Source organism: Gouania willdenowi, chromosome 18 (genome assembly GCF_900634775.1).
Source record: "Gouania willdenowi chromosome 18, fGouWil2.1, whole genome shotgun sequence".
Lineage (NCBI taxonomy): Eukaryota > Metazoa > Chordata > Actinopteri > Blenniiformes > Gobiesocidae > Gouania > Gouania willdenowi.
The window spans coordinates 5723545-5750277 of record NC_041061.1 but is presented as its reverse complement, the minus strand read 5'-3'; the positions used below and the strand labels follow the sequence as shown (position 1 = coordinate 5750277).

Genomic DNA, 26733 nt, shown 5'->3' with positions numbered 1-26733 from the left:
GTTTGAATTACTGTGTTGTTTCTTTACAGCATAAAGGTAGGTAACCTGGCACTTGTATTCACATCATAAGTACAGGAAACAGATGTATTTTAATCTCACTTCTTCAACCATAGACGAACAGTTTAAAAACTGTCCATCTATGGTTGAAGAAGAAGTGAACAGAAAGAAGAAGTTCATCTTTTTGAGTAACTTCTGTTCCCTTGCAGTTCTCATACATTACATGTGGTCGAGGCAAAGAGACACGCTGCTCGCTGACATGAGGGGAATTTGTAAGTATTCTTTGTCTTTTTATCAAACCAAACAGATTATTATCAGTGCTGCTTCTCATGAAAGGCAAGTGAGCGAGTTTTCTTCTGATTCACGGTTAGTAAATGATTTCTGATCAAGTTCTGTGCCCGTATTCACAAAGCGTCCTAAAGCTAAAAGTAGCTCTTAGTGATGTCACTCTTAGAAAAATGTTAGAATTCCTCCAATTTTAAGATTTTTCTTAAATTTTTTCTTTGTTAGGATAAAAGTAATTCACAAAACATCTTAGGCCCTAAGAAAGATCCTAAGATGAAAAACTGTTAGGAGTATTGAGGAGGACTTTTAAGAACCTTAAAAGTGTCTTAAACAGACAGAAACGTGATTTCTATTCACTACGGGGGAGCCAGTCTTTACAGTGGCTCACAGTCAGCCTCAGAATAGACTTTAAAGTTCTGCTGCTGGTTATAAATGTGTGAATGGGTTTGGTCCAGAATACATCAGTGAGATGTTAGTCAGATATGAACCCAGCAGGTCTCTCAGATCTATGGACACAGGTCAGATAGTGGAGCCCAGAGCTCACAGTAAACATGGTGATGCTGCTTTTAGTTGTTATGCTGCAAAGAAGTGGAACAAACTGCAGCAGAGCTGAAGTCAGCATCACATGTGAACATTTTTAAATCAAAGTTAAAGGCACTTTTTTTCTCTACTGCGTATGATTGAGAGAAAGATTTTTGGTCATGTTGTTGATGTCATGTGATTGTTGATGATTTGAATTGATTTTTACTGATGATTTGAATTGATTTTACTGATGATTTGAATTGATTTTACTGATGTTTTTAAATGTTTTTATTGATTTTAAACAATTTTATGTTTTATCATGTAAAGCACATTAAGTTGCCTTGTGTATGAAATGCGCTATACAAATAAATTTGCCTTGCCTACGTGTATTTGTAGGGAATAAAATCATGATTTCTGAGGTACATGTGTTTAGTAATTTTAGGAAAAACTTGATTTGTTTGATTTGATAAAAAGACTGTGGACAAAAAGTTTCAAACTAAAGATTTTCCCATAAATATGGAGAGAACTGGATCATCGTATCAGATTAAAACCTGACAATTGTAATCTAATATCCTTCATTTATCAATATCAGCAGTGTCTATACTTAGAGAGATTTATGTTTGTTTCCTTTTAGTGATCTGGACGCTGCTCCTCAGTGTACACGCTGAAGGTAATAACCATCTTTTTACATTATTAATGCATTTGTTACCACACTCCATCATTATTTCTGTTACACTGACTAAATAGTCATCACTTAGTGTTCATTTCGACTGAAAATTTCATATCTTAGTCTTTGTATAGTGTGTTAAACTCCTAGTCTAAAATCAATTCTACTTCTATTATTCAACAGGTATTAGATTACTTCTGATTGGTTAATTTATTAAATAAAAAATATATTTCAAAATGAGTGCCAAACCAGTCCAGAAACGTACAGTACAAACTGAAAAACTGTGAAAATAAAGAAAAAGAAAAGAACTGAAGAAAGGTAGAGAACAGAGGGAGAGCAATCTACACATGCCTTTAGACACAATAATATAATACACAAGAAGGGACGATGAAACTGGGAGGAAGAATAACCATAATAATAATAATAATAATAATAATAATAATAAATAACCACAATAAATATTAAACACTGATAACATACAAACACTACACACATGTGAATGCCTGGCTTTACAATGACTGTGATTTTCTTTGTGTTTCAGATGCTACGCTAACCATTAGCCCAAACTGGTCACCGCTGTATGTCGGAGAACGTGTTTACTTTATATGTGACATGAATGAAGGAGACGTAAACAGTTGGTTTTACAAACTCATCAAAGGATCTGTTGAATTTTTTCACTACAATCACAATAACTACTTCCCTTTTGACATTGGTTATAAATCTGACAGTGGAGAGTATCAGTGTGTTGGTGAGCACCAGAGGACACGTCTATTAAAGTTTAGTAATATCATCACTTTAACTGTAAAAGGTGAGTTGTCTTCAATCATCCACTACACATGACATGATTTCTAATGTATAAACTTAATTTCTCAAACCTGCAAACTTTATAATGATAACACAATGAGATTGTTCTTTATTGTTCTTGAAGAAAATTCTAATATGATTAGATGAACAAAATAACAGCAGATTTTTGAAACCATCATTAATCAATAATATAGATTGTTTAGAAATAAGCGACTGTAAATGATAAGCATTATAAATGAATTCTAATGTCTATATTAGCTGTGTTTAAGCTCCTATGATCATGTTGTTTTCTCTCACCAAACATTAGACCGACCCAAGGCTGAAATAAGTACAGAGAGCAGAGACATCCCAGTGGGAGGTCATGTGACTCTGACCTGCTCCGTCAATCCACCGTCTGATTGGACGTACCAACTTTGGTACAAAGGGAATGAATTCTCTAGTTTCACATATGATGCATCTTCATTTATAAATGGACAGATCCATGTGTCCCAGGAGGGGTTCTACAGTTGTAGGGGATTTAGAGGAAATCCTTCTTACTACACTGACCTCAGTGACCCAGTCCATGTTGGCAGAATTGGTAAGTTTTACCTGTTACTGGAAGTACACCAGTGTAGTTTGATTGTATGGAGATGTAGAACTCAGGAGCGCCCCCTACATGACGAAACAGTATTGCCTGCCTCACTTGGTGCCTTTTATTGAGATTTTAGGATCAAACAGGACTAAAAACCTCAAATATAACAAAACATGCCAAAATATCTGCAAAACAAGTGTTTGAAGAGGGGTTAAAGAAGATCAAGATATAGAGCCAGAAGAAAGAAAAAAAGCATTAAAACCCACACACTGAAACCAGGAGAAAGAGTAACCACAAATAATAATAATGATAATAATAATAATAATAAATACAATTAATAACAGTAATAATGAATAACCATAATACATATTAAAGATTGATAATACGCAAACATTACAACCACATATAAATGTTGCCTAGCCTTACAATCACTGTGATTTTCTTTGTGTTTTAGGAAACATGCTAACCATTAGCCCAAACTGGTCACCGCTATATGTGGGAGAACATATTTTCTTCAAATGTGACATGAATGAAGGAGACGTAAACAGTTGGAATTACAAACTCAACAAAGAACAAGTGAAAAAGTTTCCCTACCGTCCAAATAAAACCTTCCCTTTTGACATTGGTGATAAATCTGACAGTGGAGAGTATCAGTGTGTTGGTTATCACCAGAGTACATATCAAATAAAGTATAGTAATATCATCACTTTAACTGTAAAAGGTGAGTTGTCTTCAATCATCCACTACACATGACATGATTTCTAATGTATAAATTTAATTTCTCAAACCTGCAAATTTTATAATGATAACACAATGAGATTGTTCTTTATTGTTCTTGAAGAAAATATGACTAAATGAACAGAATAACAGCAGATTCTGTAAACCATCATTATCGTGGATGGCTGTTCATCATAGGAATGGGATCCACACAAGGTTCCTGCTGCTTAACAGAAGGTTTTCCTTGCCGCCATGATGAATTCATGTTGGGTGTGGGATACATATGTGTGTGTATATACGTATATATGCATATGTGTGTATCCATAAAATGAACAGTCGGTCCTTAAGACTGCTCTACTGTAAAGTGTCTTGAGATACCATTGGTTATGATTTGGTGCTATACAAATAAAAGATTGATTGATCTAATAATATAGATTGTTTAGAAATAAGCGACTGTAAATGATAAACATTATAAATAAATTCTAATGTCTATATTAGCTGTGTTTAAGCTCCTATGATCATGTTGTTTTCTCTCACCAAACATTAGACCGACCCAAGGCTGAAATAAGTACAGAGAGCAGATACATCCCAGTGGGAGGTCATGTGACTCTGACCTGCTCCGTCAATCCACCGTCTGATTGGACGTACCAACTTTGGTACAAAGAGAATAAACTCTCTACTCTCACACATGATGCATCTTCATTTATAAATAGACAGATCCATGTGTCCCAGGAGGGGTTTTACAGTTGTAGGGGATTTAGAGGAAATCCTTCTTACTACACCTACGACAGTGACCCAGTCCATGTTGGCAGAATTGGTAAGTTTTACCTGTTACTGGAAGTACACCAGTGTAGTTTGGTTGTAGAACTCAACACCGCCTGCCTCACTTGGTGCCTTTGTTTGAGATTTTAGAATCAAACAGGACTAAAAACCTCAAATATAACAAAATATTTTTAATGAAGATCAACATACACAGCCAGAAGAAAGAAGAAATATTGAATAAAAGAAAATGTCCATTTGAATTGAAAGAAAAATCCTCCCTCCATAGAATCTTTAGGAAAACAATTATAAGGTCATTTCAACAAATGGTCCACAAACTTCTGTCTACAATAATTATTCATGCGACTCTTTTATTGTTATTTTGGACCCAACTTTAGGTTATTTCACCACTCGCGGATAATGAAAATCCTTTACATGAGGCCATTGTAGCATGCCTTTCTGTCTTATAATCATTTATTGTTAATTCGTTTTTCATGAGTAACATAAAAAATACAATAAACATTACATCAGAAAAACATTTATTTTTGAAAAAATAACTTATTGTAAACACATTTTTGAGGGTGTTTTTCCTTCAAAATACATGAATACATATCTATCATCATTGTCATAACAGTGATAGTAGAAGCTGAAAATGGAAGAAAATTAAGAACATGTGAAAATCGCACAAAACTCAACACAAACCCCCCTCACTTTACTAACCATATTTAAAAAATTATTCATCTGTTTAAACTAAACAAAATACAGTGTGCTTATTGGATAATTACAGAACAATTGTAAAATGTTCTGTATTTTTTAAAATGACATGTAATGACTATCAATATTTCAAGATGTCATATTGATAAAGTATTTTAATAAACTATTCACACTGTGTTAAACACTGCTGTTATCTATGTCCATGCTGCAGTGGATCCACTAGCTTCTTATGAAACGTAGCTGGTGTGTGTTCTTCCTCTGAGCTGCTGTTGTTTGTGTTTGCTGAACAGTCACAGATAAAGCAGTGGTCACTTTGCAGCCGGACTGGCCTCAGGTGTTCATCGGAGAGTCACTTATAGTCAGATGTGAGATCTCTGGAGAAAACACACAGTGGGAGTATGAGTGGAAAACCAGCAGCGTGAATAAACCACCAAACCTAAAGGAATTTAGAATTGATGGAGCTTCTTCAGAGCATTATGGACAATATCAGTGTAAAGGCAAAACAAGTGGTGACCATCAATCTACAACAGAGTGGAGTGATGTTCTCTGGATCAAAGTGTTGGACAGTAAGTCCATCTTCTATTGGACCTCACAGACATTTATCTCAGACATATCATAAAGTGTAGCTGTCGTCCATCGTTTCTTCTTGTTGTCGTTGCACAGAACCTGTTCCCGTCCTCACAGTGTCTCCATCATGGTTGAGTCCTGGTGCTTCTATAACTCTCAGCTGTGATGTTATTCATCCTTCTGCTGGGTGGAAGTTCTACTGGTATAAAGAGTTCAGAACTTCCTCAGACAATTACTTCAACACAGTTAATATTCTGCCCATGAGCATCAACGGGACAGCAACAGCAACAATTACCATCAACGAACCATCGCACACAACAGGTTACATATGTGAAGCAGGAAGAGGAGATCCCATCATCTACACTCATAGGAGTAAAACAAAGTTTGTCTGGTCTGCAGGTTGGTTTGTTTCATGTTTGTTGTTAAAGTGTAAATATTTTTGCTGACCTGTCACGAGGGGGAAATTCAAAAATTACATTGATTATGGGCGTGGCTCCTAGAGTAGTTAAGACACGCCCAGTCACAGCAGACCCGCCCCCACAGCACTGCACAGTTCCACATGGAGCTGTCAATCAATTCTCACTGAGGGCTGTGAGGAGGAGGAAACCTTGTCTATCCTCCCATCTTTTATAAGAGGGGCGGGGCCACAGTGATGGTTAGTGACATCACCGATCCAAAAAGACTCATTGATCTAATCTCAGCCTATAGAAAATTAATTTGCATTAGCAGCGTTCAACCCATAGAGAGCATTCACTCTGACATTTTACAACTAAATTTATAATTGAAATGACCAGGATCGTTATCAGGCTTATGCAGAGCTTGATGATAAGTTCATCATTTCAATCAGGTGTGTTGGAAGAGGGAAACATCTAAAACAAGCTGGATAGAGGCCCTTGAGGACCAGGATTGGGGAACCCCTGATTTAAATACAAAAAAAAGTGGGACTAGGATCAATAAACTAAATTACTTCATGCCTAACCATACATATATATATATATATACATATATATATCCAGCAGAAAATGGTTTTAGGGTGTACACACTAATTTAAATCAGTCATGGACAACTTTTATCACAGCAGAGGAAACAAAAATGTGATTGTATCTGATCTGAAGGTCATATTATTAACATTCATGTCAGCATTTAGAATAATGAGCAACCTGAGCATTAACACAGGAAACAACAAAAGGGTTTGTGAGTTTTTGTTGTCATTTTGTATATTTTCCTGTAATTTCATTGTATTTTGGTTGATATTTTGTGCATTTCTGAGTCAATTTATATATTTGTTTAGAGCAATTTTGTATATTTACGTGTCTTATGGAAGTCATTTGTTGTATTTCTGTTGTCATTCTGTGTATTTGTCTGTCATTTTTGTTTTTGTGTGTTGTTTGTGCTCTTTGCATATTTTCGATGGTAATTTTGTATATTTTCATGTGTTTTTGTTGTCCTTTTTTGTTTTGGGAGTCATTGTGTGAATATATTTCTGTAATATTTTGTATTTATATTGTTTTGTGCATTTTTTTGAGCTGTTTTGTGTATGAATGTGTCTTTAGAAAGTAATTTGTTGTATTTCTGCTGTCTAAGTTTCTTTCATTTCTTTTCATTTTTTTAAAAATGTTTTTCATACTTATTTGTGTTTTCAGAGTCAATTTGTATATTTTTCATATTTCTCAAGTGATTGTTTTAGAAATTGTTCAGGGATTCAAACCACGTTCAGAGATGTGTTTGTTGTTGTGTTTGTACACATTTCTGCCACAGTGTGAATATTTAAAGGGTGATAATTATAATCCGTGTCATTATTTGACATTTGTCTCCAAAACCAAAATGGAAAAACGGAAAACGCCTTTTTTTTCAAATTCAAGCTCCTTTGCTTCGGTGCAGGAAACAAAAAACGGAAAACGAACACGTTTATTTGTTTTTCTCCATCACCGATTTGCCAAAGTACGTGACCTGGAAGTGAAGCGTTACACATTCCGAGATATCTTTAGCTCTGCAACACTTAGGAGTCTCTAAATCCTCCCAAATGTCAGTGAGGAGGTTCTGTGTCCAACACCAGCTAAAGCAAGAAGGACACATTTCTGATGCACAGTTGGAAGCAGCGATCTTATCATGCTGAACTGTCGTTAGCATAGCCGTTAGCGTCGGATGTGAGTTCACTTCCGGGTCACGTACTTTGGTTAATCGCTAATAGAGAAAATGAATAAAGGTGTTCGTTTTCCATTTTCTGTACCGAAGCAAAAGAAGCGTTTTCCTTTTTTTCATTTCGGTTTTGGAAACAAATGTCAAATAATGAGTGTTTTTTTTGTTACATAATGAAAAACTAATGAACGAATGATACACGGATTAATTTTCTTTCTTTCTGGTTTGTTTTAGATAATCATCACTCGGTTTCTCTCAAAGTCAGTCCTGGAAGAACTCAACACTTTGTCTCTGACTCAGTCCTGCTGACATGTGAGGGAAACGCTACAAACAGCAGAGTGATGTTCTACACAGACTATGGAAGTTTGTATCACTGCTCAACATGGGGAGAAGAAAACGGTCCAGTTTGTAAAGTTACAGATCAACAACCTGTTAAAGCTGTGTTCTGGTGTGAGTCTGAATTAGGATTCAGCAATGCAGTCAACATCACACGACAAAGTAAGTTTGTATCATATAAATTAATCTTTATACAACTGAACTATTACAATATCACACGCTCTCTTAATGTCCAAAAATTTACCCACCAGTTGAGGACTTTTATAAAGTCAATTTTTCTCTATTTAGTCAGATGGTTAAAGCTGCAGTATGTGTCTTTAAGTTTTTGGTGTAATTTGGTCAAAAGTCCATACAAACCTTTGAGCATATTGTTATTAAAAGTGTTCTGACAGGACACTGGTCCTCTGCCCCTTCTGGCTCTGTATTCAAGCTTTAGAAAACAAGGAGCGTGATGCACTTTTGCAGCCAATCAGAGATCTTTATACAAGCAGAGTGCTTCATGATATGTTTTGGGCATTACTTTTGCCTGCTCAACTAAAGTCGATGCGTGTCCATATCCTATCAGTAGTAGCGGTGCAATGGCGGACGTTCCATCAGGAAAAGCAAGACATAAAAAGGAAGAACCTGTGGAGAAGCAACATTCTCAAGGCCCAAACATACTTGGGCGTAACGTTTGCAGAGTGGACTCAAAGCAGATGTCCGCTACTGCGGACTACTGGGCTTTTTGAGGACAATAACGACAGAGTCATATGAGTTTTTAGTCTTTAAAACCTCAAAAAACTCTCCAGTAACACAAGAAACAGTTGCTAGATTTGTCACTTGTTGCTTTTAACAAAAACGTTGCTAAGAGGAGTTGGAAAGTCACAAGATTTAGCGACAAAGTCACTGCAAACAGCTCCTCAGTCATGAGGATGCTGGTGGAACCGAAATAGGGAAGAGAGGGGGAGCATGGTTGTTTCCATTCCAGTCTTACCAATTCTACATACTGCAGCTTTAAGTGTATGGTTAGAGGAGTTAGTAGGGTTAAGGTTAGGGTTACTAGCAGGGGTAGAACGATATACGAAGTTGAAATATAACCATACACGATTAAAACATTATTTTTGGAAAAAAAAACTTAGAGTAGAGACTTGTTTAGAGCTCTGCAGGTGTTCCTGGGTGCCAGTGGAGCGGCTTGTGGCCGTTGTCCCAGTGTGAGCTGCTGCAGGTTCCCTCTGACCCAGGATCCAGCGTCTGCTGACCTCTTTTATATCTTTCCCTCTAATACTGTGACTGTGCAGAGTGTTACATATGTTTATTATTCTCTCTATCTGACTGTTTCACAGAGATTGATGGTATTATATTGGTGAGCCCCGTTCATCCAGTGACTGAAGGTGAATTGGTCACCATTGGCTGCCAGATGAGAACAGGCCACGCCCTCTCCACTGTGTCTTTCTACAAAGATGACAAACTTGTCCAATCTGACGGCGGTGCAGAGATGACCATCTCCACCGTGTCAAAGTCAGACGAAGGTTTTTACAAGTGTCAGTCCTCTGGGAAGGAATCGCCTCAGAGTTGGATATCAATAAAATGTAGGTGACCTTATATTTCAAACCATTTCCTTGTAAATTGTGTTCATTTGTATTATTTGACTTCAGCTGGTTCCACACCTGAAGGTTCTTCACCTCACATCCTTCTGTTTGTTGGCCTTGTTTTTGGACTCTTGCTCATAATTCTTCTTCTGGTGTTGTTGTTTTGTTATAAAAAGTCAAAAGGTGAGACATTTGAACTTGTAATAATCAGTTAAACACATTTATACACAGATGTTTTACCACTGCTCATGTTGTTGTTTTTTCCAGGTGTTTTCTCAACCAGGTTGGTTTTTCCAGTATTTCTAAAACCTCCTGAATTGAATGTGAAAAACACTTGACTTGTTAAATGTTAAATGTTTACAGGTCTAATAATCAGAGATCTGCAGCAGCGAACACTATAACCCTGAGAAACACTCCAAGTGACACACACCCTTCTGTTGTTCAAGGTTGAACTCAAATATTCAACTTTGTTTTATACAATTTTCTCCAACCACCATCTTTCTATGTTTCCTAAAACATCTCCTAAAAAATCCAACGTGCACCAGATTAAATAATGTAACCTCAGGTTTAGGACAGGTAGAAGTGAACAACAGGAATCAGCTCCGGATTACGAGTGGATTTTTTTAATTTGGCTGAGTGTCAGTAAGGAAAGGGGCGGGGCTACAGACACCGGACGTGTACTGGCTGCGTACAGAACAGGAAAGAGGAAGAAATGAAACATGTAATTCAGAGACTGTGTAGCTACTAGTATAGAACAGTGGTTCTCAACTCGTGACCCCCAAAATAAAGGTTCCAGAGACCCCCAGAGACTGTTGAAGAACAGTCATGTGGAGACAGGTTCATCTATAAGGGGAATAAATGGCAGAGATTTTTGGGGTCCATCCATAAAGTCAGTAAAATGATGGTCCATTGTTCTATGAATCTGTGATAACCACATTTATTTATTAATCTGAATAATATCCAGGAAGTTTAGTATTATTTGCACCATAGTATATAATCATCTTAAAGATGTAAATCATTTTTAAATAAGAAATAAAATGGGTTAAAAGTGACCAAAAATGGTGGAAAAGGTGGTGAAATGGGATTTTTAAAAACCACAGAAATTTGTTAAAAGTTATAGTGGCAAAAAATGAACAGAAAAACTGGTAAAAAAGGGTTCAAAGTGTCAATATTGGCTTCTAAATTGGTAGAAAATGGCAAAAATAAGCATGAAATATGATAAAAGAGATTAAAAGTTTAAAAAAAATTGGTCAACATATGCAACACTAGGTAAAACAGTTTAGAGAAGTGGCAGAAAAGGGAGTAATGTAGCAAAAATGCATTCAAAGGTGCAAAAATGTGGCAAGAAAAAGTGATGGAAATAAATTAAAATATGACAAGTTTGGAGTAGTTGCAGAAAAAGGCTAAACATAAGCAAAAATTGGCTCCAATTGTTTAAAGAAATATTCTTAGTATTTTGAAGACGTCTGTCTGGAGACCCCACATGAGAAACCCCTGGTGTAGAAGATAGTTACGTTCCAATACTGGAGATAAATTCATAACTTATATAATAGTTACTTAAATACTAAACTGAAACAATGTGTTTTCTACAGATTAAACATGTGACTTCAAATCATGTCTGTTTGTACATGTGTAACATAAGATGAGTGTAATATAAAGGTATTTAACTGTATTTCAGATGAAACCAGTGATGTTGCGTATTCTTCAATCAATTTTCAAAAACCAAAAAAAAAAGGTGAGTATATTTTAACCATTAGATAAAAAAGCTGAGTCATGAAACTGTTTACATCATCCTTCTGTTCCCAGAACGGAAAACGAATCCAGCAGAAAGAACTATTTATTCAGGTGTGAAGATCAGAACATCTGCAGGTACTTTCTGCACTTCTTTGTTTGGAGGAAATCCAGGGTGAATATTGAATAAAATACAGGACACTTTTTCCAGTTCTCAAAAAGTACTTGACGTTTATTTAAACCTTTTCACAACAATTAGCAAAAAAAAAAAACACATTCAAAAAACATATGTGAATTTTCTTTATTATACTTTTGACCAGATTTACAGCAATACTTGAAAAATGTGTGTGTTTACTTTTCTTGTAAAAATGTAATGTCATTGTTAAATTTAAATCTAAATGTAAATGTTAAATGGTAAGAATGAAATCTAAATCTTACATGTAAATCCTGATTGTTAAATCTAAATCTAAATGTTAAATATTAAATCTAAATGTCACGTGTAAAACTAAGTATTTAACTAATATGCAAATTCACCGGAAGTACCAAAATACAATCTCATTGATGCCAACGAGTGCCATATTCAGATGGAGTGATTGCGCTCCACATTTAGATTTAACATTTAACATTTAGATTTAACATTTAGATTTAAATGTAACATTTAGATTTAAATGTAACATTTAGATTTAGATAACCAGTTCAAACAGGTGTGTTTTATACACATAACCAGTTCAAACAGGTGTGTTTTATACACATAACCAGTTCAAACAGGTGTGTTTTATACACATAACCAGTTCAAACAGGTGTATTTTATACATATAATTAGTTCAAACAGATTTTCTGGATTTTTTTCCACATTCTGTCTCCCAGTTGAAGTATATCTATGATTAAACATTAAAGACTATACTGGGAGCTGACGTAGAGTGGAAATACACAGGCTGGTAGAGGACTAACTGATTTATCTACTTTTAGATTCTAGTTTAATCTACTCACAAGTACAATTTGACAATAAAAGCAAAGCAAAGAAACGCAAAGGTGAGCAAAGTCTACAAAGTCTTATTTTATTTTTTTTAAAAGCATTAAGTTCATGATTAAAATGTTGACTAAGATTATTGTTGTTTTCTCTTTAGAAAATTCTCCCCTGAAAGATGCTGACCAAAGCGTTTATTCTGAAATCGTAACTGGGAACCAGTCTGGGTAACAAACATTAAAATACTGTCTTATTATAATGGTGTATATCCTTCTGATGTTGTTGTTGTTGTTGTTGTTCAGGTGAATAGTGAGCTGTACCACCAACACAACCTGGATGGATGAAAAATTAGAAACTTTATTTTGGCGAGTTTTGTCTCTGTGCATTATATTGTCAGTTTTTATAAAATTTAAAAAAAAAAAAATGCATGGATTTTTTTAAATGTTTGAATAAATTGTAATGTTTTATATTTTCAACTGAATATAATGTACAACATGATTATATTTTTCATTTTTCATTATCCATTATCTTTAATATCTGTAGCTCCTCCTTTTTATTTTACTTATTTTTTTTACTTGATATTTTTTGTTGTTTTTTATTAATGACTGTTTTCATTTTGTGCTTTTGTTCATGATTTATTTCAGTAAATAAATGCAATGTTTGCTTATGTGTTTGTGCTTCTTTATCTAGTTTTATTTAATGGAGGCTGAAGCTCACACTGTAAACCTGAACATTTAAAGTCATTAATAAAGTCATTTATACTTAAAGTAATTAAAAAAGTTCCACTAACTTAATTATGTCAAGGACGTGTAACATGTTCTTCCTTTTTTTCTGAGTAACTTTAATAATTTTGAGTTAATGGAACCATATTTGTAAGTATAACTTAAAAACACAACTTAATAGAATTAAGTAGTTACATGATGAGAATGACAAAGTTCTGTTATTTCTGTTGTTTCAAATATGGATTATTTATAATGAATAAATAAATAAACTTAATTTATACATCACTTTAATTTAACTGTTTTAAATTAAGTACAAGTTAAAAAAGTTACAACTTAAAAACAAATGGAGGTTGTGGTAACTTATTTGGGTTTACAGTCCAATATATATATTGGGCTTTTTATTTAATGTCAAAGCTTAAACTTAAACATCTGCAGCTTGATTGGTCTCTGTTCCTCAGCCTTTTATACTCCTCCCCCTTCCCTTCCCCCTCCCTCTCTGATTGCTGATTAGCCTCAGGTGTTCAGGTGAGAGGGCGGAGGAAAGGTGGGCATCGAACAGAATACCCTCATTATTCATGAGTTCACGTCATATTCACATCTGAGTATTAACACAGGAAAGAACAAAGAGTTTGTGTGTTTTTTGAGTCATTTTGTGTATTTTTTTTATTTTGTGTATTTATCTATTCATTTATTGTGGGGCTGTAACCTCTGAATATAGTTTTTTTTTGTTTTTAATTTAATGTATTTTTGTCTTATTGTATATTGTTTCTGTAATTTATTTTGTCTGTTTTTGGAGTCATATTGTTTGTTTTTGGAGTTTTTGTGTGAATATTGTATTTCTTGTTTTTTGGATGGGTTTTTTGAAATCATTTTCTATATTGTCATTTTGAGTTTTTTTCCTGTTATTTTGTATGCATGTGTTTAAAGTAATTTAGTATATTTCTTTAATTTTGTGTATTTTTCTTTAATTTTGAATGGGATTCTGTAAGTCATTTTGTGTGTTTTTAGAGTTTGTGTATATTTTGTAAACTGTGATTATGTTTTTTTTTTTTTTTTTTTTCGTTTTATGTATTTTTGTTGTCTTATCGTATATTTTTCTGTAATTTTGTGTGTTTTCTTTGATTTTGTATGTTTTGTTTTTTTTTAGTATTTCTATCGTGTCATTTTGTGCATGTACTTTGGGGAGCTTCACAGAATTAGACCAAATGATTGAAAAAATAAAGGCTTTATTTTAAACACGTGAGAATAATAACAAAGAGCAAGAACAAAAAAACGAGACCAAAGAGCAAAAAAAATAAAAAATCGAAAACAATTGAAACAATATTAAATTCACAAAAACTGTTCAATTATTTGATTTTCACTACAAAACAAAATATTCGCTTTAAAAAAAAAAAACCCACATAAGTGAGAAAACGAGCTTCTTTTCCAAGTGTTCAGGAGAATTTCTCAAAGTTCAATTCACATTTTCTACTTTAAATAGTAACTCTGCAACAATAAGTATTTCTACTTCAATTAATGTGGTAAATACAACATCTCTGTACAATACAACATGTTTCTACCAAACAACATGGGTTTAGAGTTAAATTGTTGGCTGAAGCAAGAAACACCATAATTTACAACTGTTGATAGAATTAAGACATTAAAAAAATCATCAACAAAGCCATTTTCTATTCTGGAAAGAAGAGTCAAACATATATATATATATTTATATATATATATACAGTATATGATGACATTAGACAAATCTATTTACCAGATTAGTAACATTGCATTCATTTATCCTCCAACCCACTTGGGATCTAAGCTTGGACCCAGAACCTTCTTCAAACAGGGATCGTGGACCCTCACTTGATGCTTGGAGGACGAACAGGAATCGCAGAACCAAAATGGCGTGTGATGGACCACAACGATGGCATCGCGAAGGATCTTCAAGAACAGTGCTATCGAGCAAAGGATCTTCATTAAATTTGATGGCGTTTGAAAACGACAGTTCAACACATACACGTGTCCCATATGGTTGGAATTTGCTGATCACATTGTAACCTGCACCATTGATGAATATTCTATGTCCTACACGGGATATTTTTCTAGCAAGATGCGTTATTCTCAGAGTGTGGTCTGCAGTTTGGTGACCCTTTCTTTAAGTAATATCAACCGACTAAAAATCTAGTTAAATACATTTGTGGACTTCAAGGAGTTAAAGACTGATAATAAAAGTTTAAATAAGATGTTAATAAGATAATACAATTTTCCCATCTTGATTGTTTGATGGGTTTACTAAAGTTGGCTAAAATGTACTAAGATAATCTGGTATTTGGAGGGGTATTTTACTCCTTCACAGCAGTATGAATAAGTCTAAACATGATAAAGAGTTGCCATAATTGTTAAGACAGTTTCAAACATGCTTTGATATCATATATTTTGTTCATGCATTTAAGAAAATGTACAAGTTAAATATTATAGAGAAGTATAGAACACTTGAATGAAACATTAGAAAAGAAGTTGATCGAGGATGCTTAATATAATTTTGATTGTTGAAGTTTAAGTTTTGTGCTTACATGTTACCATCGTTGGTATGAGAGAAACTGTATAATTATGTCATCTTTGGACATACAGTAGTGTTTCAGTTGTAAAAGGGGTTAGGCAAAATAAGTCTAGACTTCAGCCTAAACCCCTTTCGGTCAGGCATCATTTAGCGGTTGATATTCTTAATGTATACATATTTTTTTTTTTTTTCCTGTCGTGTAATGTGTGGGATCTTTGAATGACCTTAGATCTGGATGTTCACAATGACCGAAGAAATAAACTAACTAACTAACTAACTAAAAATATCTGTTTTTTCGAGACTTGTTTGTCTCGAAAGGGGGTAATGAGATGTATTGGCTGTGCCACATGATATTCATTTAATGCAATATACATTTTACTTTGTTTGAGTATTAGCCTTCTTAACACACGTTTTAACAATCAAACCCAACAGGCACTGCTGTTGGAATGTTTATTGCCTGTGAATCGTGGAAGTTGCCTATTCCAGGCCTTCGGTTGTTGTTGCATGGGGGTTTCACCACCGTAATAAACATCTGTTGTTTCCCTTCTTTGTTTAAAGCTGAAGCTTGAAACTCCACCTGCTAAGTTTCAGGTTTCTGATCAGATCCATATATGCGTTGTTTGGCTGTTTGCTCCTCAGTGTAGCTTTTGGCTCTGCTGCACTCAAGACCTTGCAATGGAGGGTCTAACTCGGACACACGTTTTCACTTTGTATTAATAAAATGTTATGTTTAGATCAAGAAGGTGTCCGCGGAGAATTCTTCACATCATCACATCAACATTAGGATAAAGGGGAACCCACCACAAACTCAATGCACTATTGACCCCAAATAACAATTAAATTCAAAACACATTTGTGTTTTTGAAAGTGTTGAACCACATCGCCCTAATTCTCAGTTCTGTTTACACTTCATGTTCACTCACTTCCTCTGGTGTAAAATATTTTCACCACTTAACACATCCGAGAGCTAAATACAGAAGTCCAAAGACTCTGCTGGTTTCTTACCGTTTAAGGACTTCATGAGTCACTTTGTGTTGATGTAAAACATTTTTGGTTAAAAGCTGAACTTGATTCTATCTTTGATCGGAAGGAAATCTATATTTTCTTATCTGGCATCACCATTTCTTTATAATGTCACCAAGAAATGAGGGTAAGTGGAAGCTTGAATCACTGGCACACACAGATGCCTTTTACTTAATGTGGGAGGAAATAGGTTTGAATTACTGTGTTGTTTCTTTACAGCATAAAGGTAGGCAACATGTCACTGCACTTTAATGTCACTAAGTGGTTTATGGGTAATGTCTATTAGATAATGATAGAGATAGAAAACCCAACAAATGATTCATGATTGTCAAATATCAGTGTAATCTCTGAGGAATATTATCCTTTCATTAGTGTTGCTGGTTTTGTCAGAGAAGACAGGAAGTCTAATTTGTATTCACATCATAAGTACAGGAAACAGATGTATTTTAATCTCACTTCTTCAACCATAGACGAACAGTTTAAAAACTGTCCATCTATGGTTGAAGAAGAAGTGAACAGAAAGAAGAAGTTCATCTTTTTGAGTAACTTCTGTTCCCTTGCAGTTCTCATACATTACATGTGGTCGAGGCAAAGAGACGCTGCTCGCTGACATGAGGGGAATTTGTAAGTATTCTTTGTCTTTTTATCAAACCAAACAGATTATTATCAGTGCTGCTTCTCATGAAAGGCAAGTGAGAGAGTTTTCTTCTGATTCACGGTTAGTAAATGATTTCTGATCAAGTTCTGTGCCCGTATTCACAAAGCGTCCTAAAGCTAAAAGTAGCTCTTAGTGATGTCACTCTTAGAAAAATGTTAGAATTCCTCCAATTTTAAGATTTTTCTTAAAATTTTTCTTTGTTAGGATAAAAGTAATTCACAAAACATCTTAGGCCCTAAGAAAGATCCTAAGATGAAAAACTGTTAGGAGTATTGAGGAGGACTTTTAAGAACCTTAAAAGTGTCTTAAACAGACAGAAACAGAAACATATTATTATTATTATTATTATTATTATTATTATTATTATTATTATTATTATTATAGTGTTTCTGGTTTGTTTTACTTTTCTCACACCATCCACCAAGTTGTATTGTTTTAAACTCTAACTGGCCATAAAATTATTCTGATTCTGACTTTTCTCACACATCGTAACGTAATAACAGCCTTGTATTGATGCGTGATTTGTTCGCTCTCTTGCTTGCGAGGTATAATCTCCGCCCTCGCTTTGATTGCAGCAGGTAACAGCGCTTCACACTGGTATCTTGTGTCACACAGGAGGATTAGCAGGGCCAGCAATCACAGTAATCACTGACAGCTGTGTCTGCATCACCATTAATATCAAATACATGAAGCAGTAAAATTACCAACATGAACAGTTAACTACAATAAATAAATCAATATAATAAATATCATGTGAATGAGGTTTAAATATTTTAAGCTGTGTACAAATTAATTTAATTACACATTTCTTAATGCAGTCCAGGTATGATCAGTTGATGTTATTCTCCATTCATTACGAAGAGCACAGAACGCTTTTCCCCCTCTTTCTCTAACAACCAATCACAGATTTTAGCAGACCTCATCATGCCCAGCAACAGGGTCAACCACACCTCCTCACTAAGATAAAACTATTCTGTCAACTCCTTGTTTAGAGTTGCTCTCAGAAACTTCCTCAATCACTTTTAAGTTTAGATTCCTTGCTAGAACTCTGAGAAGCTTCGTGAATACGGGCACTGGTGATTTCTATTCACTACGTGTATTTGTAGGGAATAAAAATCATGATGTTTGAGGTACATGTGTTTAGTTATTTTAGGAAAAACCTGATTTGTTTGATTTGATAAAAAGACTGTGGACAAAAAGTTTCAAACGAAAGATTTTCCCATAAATATGGAGAGAACTGGATCATCGTATCAGATTAAAACCTGACAATTGTAATCTAATATCCTTCATTTATCAATATCAGCAGTGTCTATACTTAGAGAGATTTATGTTTGTTTCCTTTTAGTGATCTGGACGCTGCTCCTCAGTGTACACGCTGAAGGTAATAACCATCTTTTTACATTATTTATGCATTTGTTACCACACTCCATCATTATTGTCTTTGTTTAGTCTGATAAACTGCTAGTCTGAAATCAATTCTGCTTCTATTATTCCACAGGTATTAGATTACTTCTGATTGGCTCATTTATTAAACAAAAAAATATATATTTTAAAACAAAGTGCCAAACCAGTGCAGAAACGTACAAACTCAAAAACTGTGAAAGCAAAGAAAAACAAATAAAAAAAATTGTAGAAAGAAAGAGCCAGACACAGAGAGGTCATCAAAACGTCCAAATGATCCACCAACAACTGCTCAGTGTCCAAACACACCTTAAATAGTGAGGGTAACCAGGAAGATGGGCTTCACCTGGTAGAGAACAGAGGGAGAGAAATCTACACATGCCTTTAGACACAATAATATAATACACAAGAAGGGACGATGACCCACACACTGAAACTAGGAGGAAGAATAACCATAATAATAATAATAATAAATAACCACAATAAATATTAAACATTGATAACATACAAACACTCCACACATGTGAATGCCTGGCTTTACAATGACTGTGATTTTCTTTGTGTTTCAGGTGCTAAGCTAACCATTAGCCCAAACTGGTCACCGCTATATGTCGGAGAACGTGTTAACTTTATATGTGACATGAATGAAGGAGACGTAAACAGTTGGTTTTACAAACTCTTCAAAGGATCTGTTGATACGTTTCACTACAATTACAATAACAACTTCTATTTTGACATTGGTGATAAATCTGACAGTGGAGATTATCAGTGTGTTGGTCAGCACAAGAGTACAGGTCTAAAAAAGTCTAGTAATATCATCACTTTAACTGTAAAAGGTGAGTTGTCTTCAACCATCCACTACACAGGACATGATTTCTAATGTATTAACTTAATTTCTCAAACCTGCAAACTTTATAATGATAACACAATGAGATTGTTCTTTATTGTTCTTGAAGAAAATTCAAATATGTTCAGATGAACAGAATAACAGCAGATTTTTGAAACCATCATTAATCAATAATATAGATTATTTAGGAATAGCCAAATGTAAATGATAGACATTATAAATGAATTCTAATGTCTATATTAGCTGTGTTTAAGCTCCTATGATCATGTTGTTTTCTCTCACCAAACATTAGACCGACCCAAGGCTGAAATAAGTACAGAGAGCAGAGACATCCCAGTGGGAGGTCATGTGACTCTGACCTGCTCCGTCAATTCACCGTCTGATTGGACGTACCAACTTTGGTACAAAGGGAATGAATTCTCTACTTTCACATATGATGCATCTTCATTTATAAATGGACAGGCCCGTGTGTCCCAGGAGGGGATCTACAGTTGTAGGGGAGTTAGAGGAAATCCTTCTTACTCCACTGACCTCAGTGACCCAGTCCATGTTGGCAGAATTGGTAAGTTTTACCTGTTACTGGAAGTACACCAGTGTAGCTTGATTGTATGGAGATTATTATTATTATACATCAATTTTATATAGCGCTTTTCTGGGTACTCAAAGTCACTTTACAATGAAGGGAGCAGTGTTGGGGGTCGGTGCCTTGCTCAAGGGCACCTCGATGTAGGACTCACAAGTGCCCTCTACGTGAGGAAAGAGTATCTAAGGATCAAACAAGGAGACTAAAAACCTCAAATATAATAAAACATGACAAAATGAAGGGTTAATGAAGATCAACACATAGGGCCAGAATAAATAAGAAAAGAAAAAATGCATTGGATTTCTTACGAATTAAAAAATAAACATGGCAAAATAAAACAAAATGTCCACTTCAGTTTCAAGAAAAATCCGCCTCTGCATAGAATCTTTTGGAAAACCCAAACACTGAATACAGTGCCAGACATAGGAGGTAATCAAAACGTCCAAAACGATTCACCAACATCTGCTTAGTGTTCTAACAAGTGGGCGTGCTATGCAGCTGTTCCCCCTCAACGTTCTTTAAGCCAAAATACAGCGCTTTGGGGCGCTGCCATCTTGCAAATTTGATGTCATTTGGAGCCAGAGTCTGCGCAGTAGGATCCGGCGGGAGGAGCCCTGGTAACATGCCCCGCCCAATTAGCGTACTGCTCTGATGACTTAAGCAAGCCCAGCTATGCCAAGAACATAAGTATCTTTCCCGCTGGAATTTCTACCAACGACTTGTTCAGATCATAGAGGTTAGTACAAAACCACCATATATTTCAACTTAAATATCAGTTAAATGGCGTCTCTGCTTTCCTTCACAACGTAACTGCCATACCTGTCAAGTATCCCGTTTCAGCCGGGAAACTCCTGTATTTTACCCCTCTTTCCCACCATCTTCCCGTATTATTATTTTCCCGTAAATATCCCGTATTTTAAAGTAATAATCATTGAAAGATGCCTTACTAAACTGAACGCCGTCACTAGCCTCGCGAGAACTGCACCTGAAATGGCCTCAGTGACAGTTCTCGCGAGATTAGTGCTGACAGCGGCAACAAACCCGGAAACAACTCAGAAGAGAGATGATGAATGAAGACATTCTAGCGGAAAAAAAACAAAAAACTGCTGTAAATACGTTGTAAAATGTGACAGAGTTTATCTTCCTAAAGAGCAGCAGGATGTGACACAGTTACACGTTCTGTTAGATTAATAACTGAGATTTTAACGTCTCCCACGAAACACGTAAGTCACGATGAAAAATCAGCCAATCACAAGCCCCACAAATATACACTGCTTTATAAAGTGTGAAAGAATATAAAGTCTATAATAAATGTGTCTATAATAAGTCATTAGTGAATACCAGAGAACCACATGAGTGAGCATGAAAAATTATAAGAAAATATATAATGAAAATAAAATGTTCATGTCTAACTTAAAGACAAACAATGTGAAATTAATAATAAATATGCAACATGTTGACTTGTATATAAACTGTAAGTATATTAAATAAACACATGTGCTTCATATACACATTTATGTTTTTATTTAGGCTGTTTTATAATTTAGGAATTAGGGCTGGGTGATATATCGAGATTCAAAATGTGACGAGTTTTCTATTTTGGCGATATAGAAAACTATAATATTTCATATATATGTATATATTATAGCTTATTATGTATATAAAATGGTAGTTTTAGGAGTCATTGCTTTTACTTCTCAGAATACCATGTAAAGCTCAGTGAGATGATTAATGAGTGTCACATATTGATCAGCTGTTTGTTAATAAATGAGCCTGTGTGGCATTTCGCATCAGCAAATTTAACCCAGAATTGTCTTTCTGGTCAGACTTTATTTGATCAAATTATTTATGATTTATATCATATATCACCATTTTGAGTAAATATATTGAGATATGAGTTTTGGTCCATATCACCAGCCCAAGTAGGAACGTTCACGGCATTTCAGTGTTAATAAAGCTCGACCTACCAGATTATAAACACATCATTGTATTTAGTAAGTGGTTGACAAGTGGCTATTTTAGATGTCTTGTACACCTATCTTAAATGTATTGTGGACGATGTTTAAAAAGAAACGCCCTCTCCACATTTTGAAAAAAAATGCACATGCGCAACAGCTCTGTTTACAAGTTGGTGTGGACATCGGTCATACAAGCTTACATACCACAAGAAGATTTGCACTTTTCCCACTATGTCAGACTCGCCACCGGTCAGTGAAAATCCATTTTCAAAGGATCCGGTGCGCACCGGGCACAAGCATGAGCACGTACGACGGCCTTTCGTAAACATGATTGACAATTAGGAGGACCAATAGTCTTGATGATCCACCCGGAAGCTAAACATCGTCCACAATACCTTTAAAATATGAGATACTGGAGCTTGGTTGGGCGGGTGGGACAGCTCGTAGTGGGCGCCAGAAATTTTCCCTTATTTTCAAATCCAAAACTTGACAGGTATGGTAACTGCTATTCACAAAGAGAACTACGCAAGATCCGCGGCTGTCAATCAGCGTCATATATGACGTCAAATCCTGTTTTTCAACTTCAAATAACTTATTTAAAACAAACTTCACAGAAAAATGAGCACTTGAACACAATGTAGGGTGATAATAACTAATGATCACAGCAGAGTTTAGGTTTGGCCCACATCCCATTTGTTATCATTGAGGAGGCGGGGTTTATGACCCATACTGTAGCAAGTCAGCAGGGGGAGCTCTAAAAAAAAAAAGATGCACTCCAACGAGGAGCTTGTCCTATCCATTCTTTTTACAGTCTGTGCTTCAAGCACACCTTAAATAGTGAGGGTAACCAGGAAGTTGAGCTTCACCTGGGCGAGCAATCTACACATGCCTTTAGACACAATAAGGGACGATGACCCACATGAAAATAGAGTAATCACAAATAATAATAGTAAATAAATAAACATTGATAATATGCAAACACTACACACACATCTAGATGTTGTCTGGCTTTACAATGACTGTGATTTTCTTTTGTGTTTCAGAAGCTACGCTAACCATTAGCCCAAATTGGTCACAGCTATATGTCGGAGAACACGTTTCTTTCAAATGTGACATGAATGAAGGAGGCGTAAACAGTTGGTTATACAAACTCAACAAAGGATCTGTTCAATTGTTTCAGTACAATCACAATAACGACTTCTATTTTAACATTGGTTATAAATCTGACAGTGGAGGGTATCAGTGTGTTGGTTATCACCAGAGCACACGTCTAATAAAGTCTAGTAATATCATCACTTTAACTGTAAAAGGTGAGTTGTCTTCAACCATCCACTACACATGACATGATTTCTAATGTATAAACTTAATTTCTCAAACCTGCAAACTTTATAATGATAACACAATGAGATTGTTCTTTATTGTTCTTGAAGAAAATTCAAATATGATTAGATGAACAGAATAACAGCAGATTTTGGAAACCATCATTGATCAATAATATTGATTATTTAAGAATAGCCAAATGTAATTGATAAACATTCTAAATTAATTATAATATTTACATTAACTTTATTTAAACTTCTATGATCATGTTGTTTTCTCTCACCAAACATTAGACCGACCCAAGGCTAAAATAAGAGCACAGAGCAGATACATCCCAGTCGGAGGTCATGTGACTCTGACCTGCTCCGTCAATCCACCGTCTGATTGGACGTATCAACTTTGGTACAAAGAGAATAAATTCTCTACTTTCACACATGATGCATCTTCATTTATAAATGGACAGATCCATGTGTCCCAGGAGGGGTTTTACAGTTGTAGGGGAGTTAGAGAAAATCGTCCTTTCACCACTGAAGACAGTGACCCAGTCCATGTTGGCAGAATTGGTAAGTATTACCTGTTACTGGAAGTACACAAGTGTATTTGGGTTGTATGGGGATGTAGGACTCACGAGCGCCCCCTACATGAGGAAACAGCACTGCCTGCCTCACTTGGTGCCTTGTATTGAGATTTTAGGATGAAACAGGGAGACTAAGGGTGCATTTACACAGACGGATTGTAGAGCGGTTAAAATGCCCTCGGATTTGTTAGCTCAGATAGTCCGCCTCATGAACACGCAAACAATGTCTAGAGCAGATCAAACTGGCAAATTCTAGAGAGATTGTCTTTGTCGGTCTCAGAGCGTTTTCAAACGAAGACCAGAGTGTTTAGATACACTTTGAACACAACCGCAAAACAGGGCTTTAAAACCACTGAAAGTTGCCGTGCTTTTAGTTGTTTTCAAAACATTCATTGTTGAATGAAATGAAAGAACAAACAAAGAAGGAAGAAGTTTCTGAGACTCTAAAATGCTCGCTTTGACCCATAGATGAAAGCCTCTTCTTCAGGCCCCTTTAAGTGGTTTGCTCATGTAACTCTACCAGGGGCTGTTTGTAGATGATCAGAAGTTGTGCTCTGAATGCAAACCAAGCCAAGCTACGGTGGTAAAATTATCACCTGCCCTACACCCATTCGAACCAAATCCAGGCTTAAACCAGCGTGAAAGAACACTTAGAACCTCAAATATAACAAAACATGATGAAGGTTCTGCAAAACAAGTGTATGGAGAGGGGTTAAGGAAGATCAACATAAAGGTCCAGAAGAAATGTGATGACAGAACTCTATCCTGGTCAGTTCTGGTCAGACCGCCCTAAGCAGGCCAAATACCATCGTACACTGATAGCATTCACCAAGGTCACTGCCAGAAGAGGTTCTGCTATTGTATTGACTACCACTGACAGCAACATACCCTGGGAGCACTGAACAACAGCAGATTCACTGAGGCACACATGCTAAAAGCCTGTTTTCCTTCAAAGGGTAACCCTCACCCTGACCGGGCTGTTCCCCCAAAACCCTTTTTACAAATAAACCCTGTTTCCACATCTGACCAGCAACCCTAAAGCTGGACTCTGTCTAATTCATCCAAAACCACCACAAGACAAATAATGCATTGTAGTTCTAATTAATTAAAAAGTGAACATGTCCATTTTAGTTTAAAGAAAAATTGACCCCTCCATCAAATCTTTTGGAAAACACACACATATATATATATAGTGATATATATATATATATATATATCACTATTTGAAGATGTTATATTGAAAAACTGTTCACACACTGTTAAACACTGCTGTTATCTATGACCAAGCTGCAGTGGATTCACTAGTCGTGTTGGTGGGAGACTGTGATATATGGGAAATCAAAGTAGACATTAAATAAGGACTAAATATGTGTCAATAATGCAACAACAACAAAAATCTTGTAACTATGTGAAACCATATGTAGCTGGTGTGTGTTCTTCCTCTGAGCTGCTGTTGTTTGTGTTTGCTGAACAGTCACAGATAAAGCAGTGGTCACTTTGCAGCCGGACTGGCCTCAGGTGTTCATCGGAGAGTCACTTATAGTCAGATGTGAGATCTCTGGAGAAAACACACAGTGGGAGTATGAGTGGAAAACCAGCAGCGTGAATAAACCACCAAACCTAAAGGAATTTAGAATTGATGGAGCTTCTTCAAAGCATGATGGACAATATCAGTGTAAAGGCAAAACAAGTGGTGACCATCAATCTACAACAGAGTGGAGTGATGTTCTCTGGATCAAAGTGTTGGACAGTAAGTCCATCTTCTATTGAACCTCACAGACATTTATCTCAGACATATCATAAAGTGTAGCTGTCGTCCATCGTTGCTTCTTGTTGTCGTTGCACAGAACCTGTTCCCGTCCTCACAGTGTCTCCATCATGGTTGAGTCCTGGTGCTTCTATAACTCTCAGCTGTGATGTTATTCATCCTTCTGCTGGGTGGAAGTTCTACTGGTATAAAGAGTTCAGAACTTCCTCAGACAAATACGTCAACACAGTTAAGATTCTGCCCATGAGCATCAACGGGACAGCAACAGCAACAATTACCATCAACGAACCATCGCACACAACAGGTTACATATGTGTAGCAGGAAGAGGAGATCCCATCATCTACACTCATAGGAGTAAAACAAAGTTTGTCTGGTCTGCAGGTTGGTTTGTCTCATGTTTGTTGTTAAAGTATAAATATTTTTGCTGACCTGTCACGAGGGGGAAATTCAAAAATTACATTGATTATGGGCGTGGCTCCTAAAGTAGTTAAGACACGCCCAGTCAAAGCAACCCCGCCCCCACAGCACTGCACAGTTCCACATGGAGCTGTCAATCAATGCTCACTGAGGGCTGTGAGGAGGAGGAAACCTAGTCCCTCCTCCCATCTTTTATAAGAGGGGCGGGGCCACAGTGATGGTTAGTGACATCACCGATCCAAAAAGACTCATTGATCTAATCTCAGCCTATAGAAAAATTAATTTGCATTAGCAGCGTTCAACCCATAGAGAGCATTCACTCTGACACTTTACAACTAAAAACGCTGAATTTAAATACTTACACTAAAATGTGAAGAGTGGGACTAGGATTAATAAACTACATTACTACATACCTAATCATATATATATATATATATTCAGCAGAAAATAATATTTTAGGGTGTACACACTAATTTAAATCAGCCATGGACAACTTTTATCACAGCAGAGGAAACAAAAATTGTGATTGTATCTGATCTGAAGGTCATATTATTAACATTTATGTGAGC

At 35.8% G+C, this 26733-nt stretch overlaps 1 protein-coding gene across 6 annotated transcripts in view; it reads left to right on the top strand.

Annotated features, from left to right (window-relative positions):
• The window catches only part of LOC114480037 (uncharacterized), a 59875-nt gene that overhangs the window by 27084 nt on the left and 6058 nt on the right, over positions 1-26733 (top strand). For 2 of the 6 annotated variants that reach the window (XM_028473824.1, XM_028473826.1), the window contains 16 exons: positions 2013-2279; positions 2583-2852; positions 3301-3567; positions 4111-4380; positions 5327-5602; positions 5700-6002; positions 7977-8240; positions 9401-9646; positions 9713-9829; positions 9914-9929; positions 10010-10092; positions 11325-11381; positions 11453-11515; positions 12347-12409; positions 12505-12571; positions 12647-12888. In XM_028473824.1, coding sequence (XP_028329625.1) covers positions 2013-2279; positions 2583-2852; positions 3301-3567; positions 4111-4380; positions 5327-5602; positions 5700-6002; positions 7977-8240; positions 9401-9646; positions 9713-9829; positions 9914-9929; positions 10010-10092; positions 11325-11381; positions 11453-11515; positions 12347-12409; positions 12505-12571; positions 12647-12650 — 2633 coding nt within the window. In that variant the 3' untranslated portion in view covers positions 12651-12888. Of the gene's footprint in view, positions 1-29; positions 37-206; positions 270-1438; positions 1475-2012; positions 2280-2582; positions 2853-3300; positions 3568-4110; positions 4381-5326; positions 5603-5699; positions 6003-7976; positions 8241-9400; positions 9647-9712; positions 9830-9913; positions 9930-10009; positions 10093-11324; positions 11382-11452; positions 11516-12346; positions 12410-12504; positions 12572-12646; positions 12889-26733 lie in introns of those variants that run through there. The other 4 variants (XM_028473822.1, XM_028473825.1, XM_028473827.1 and 1 more) reach the window with 4 other exon arrangements.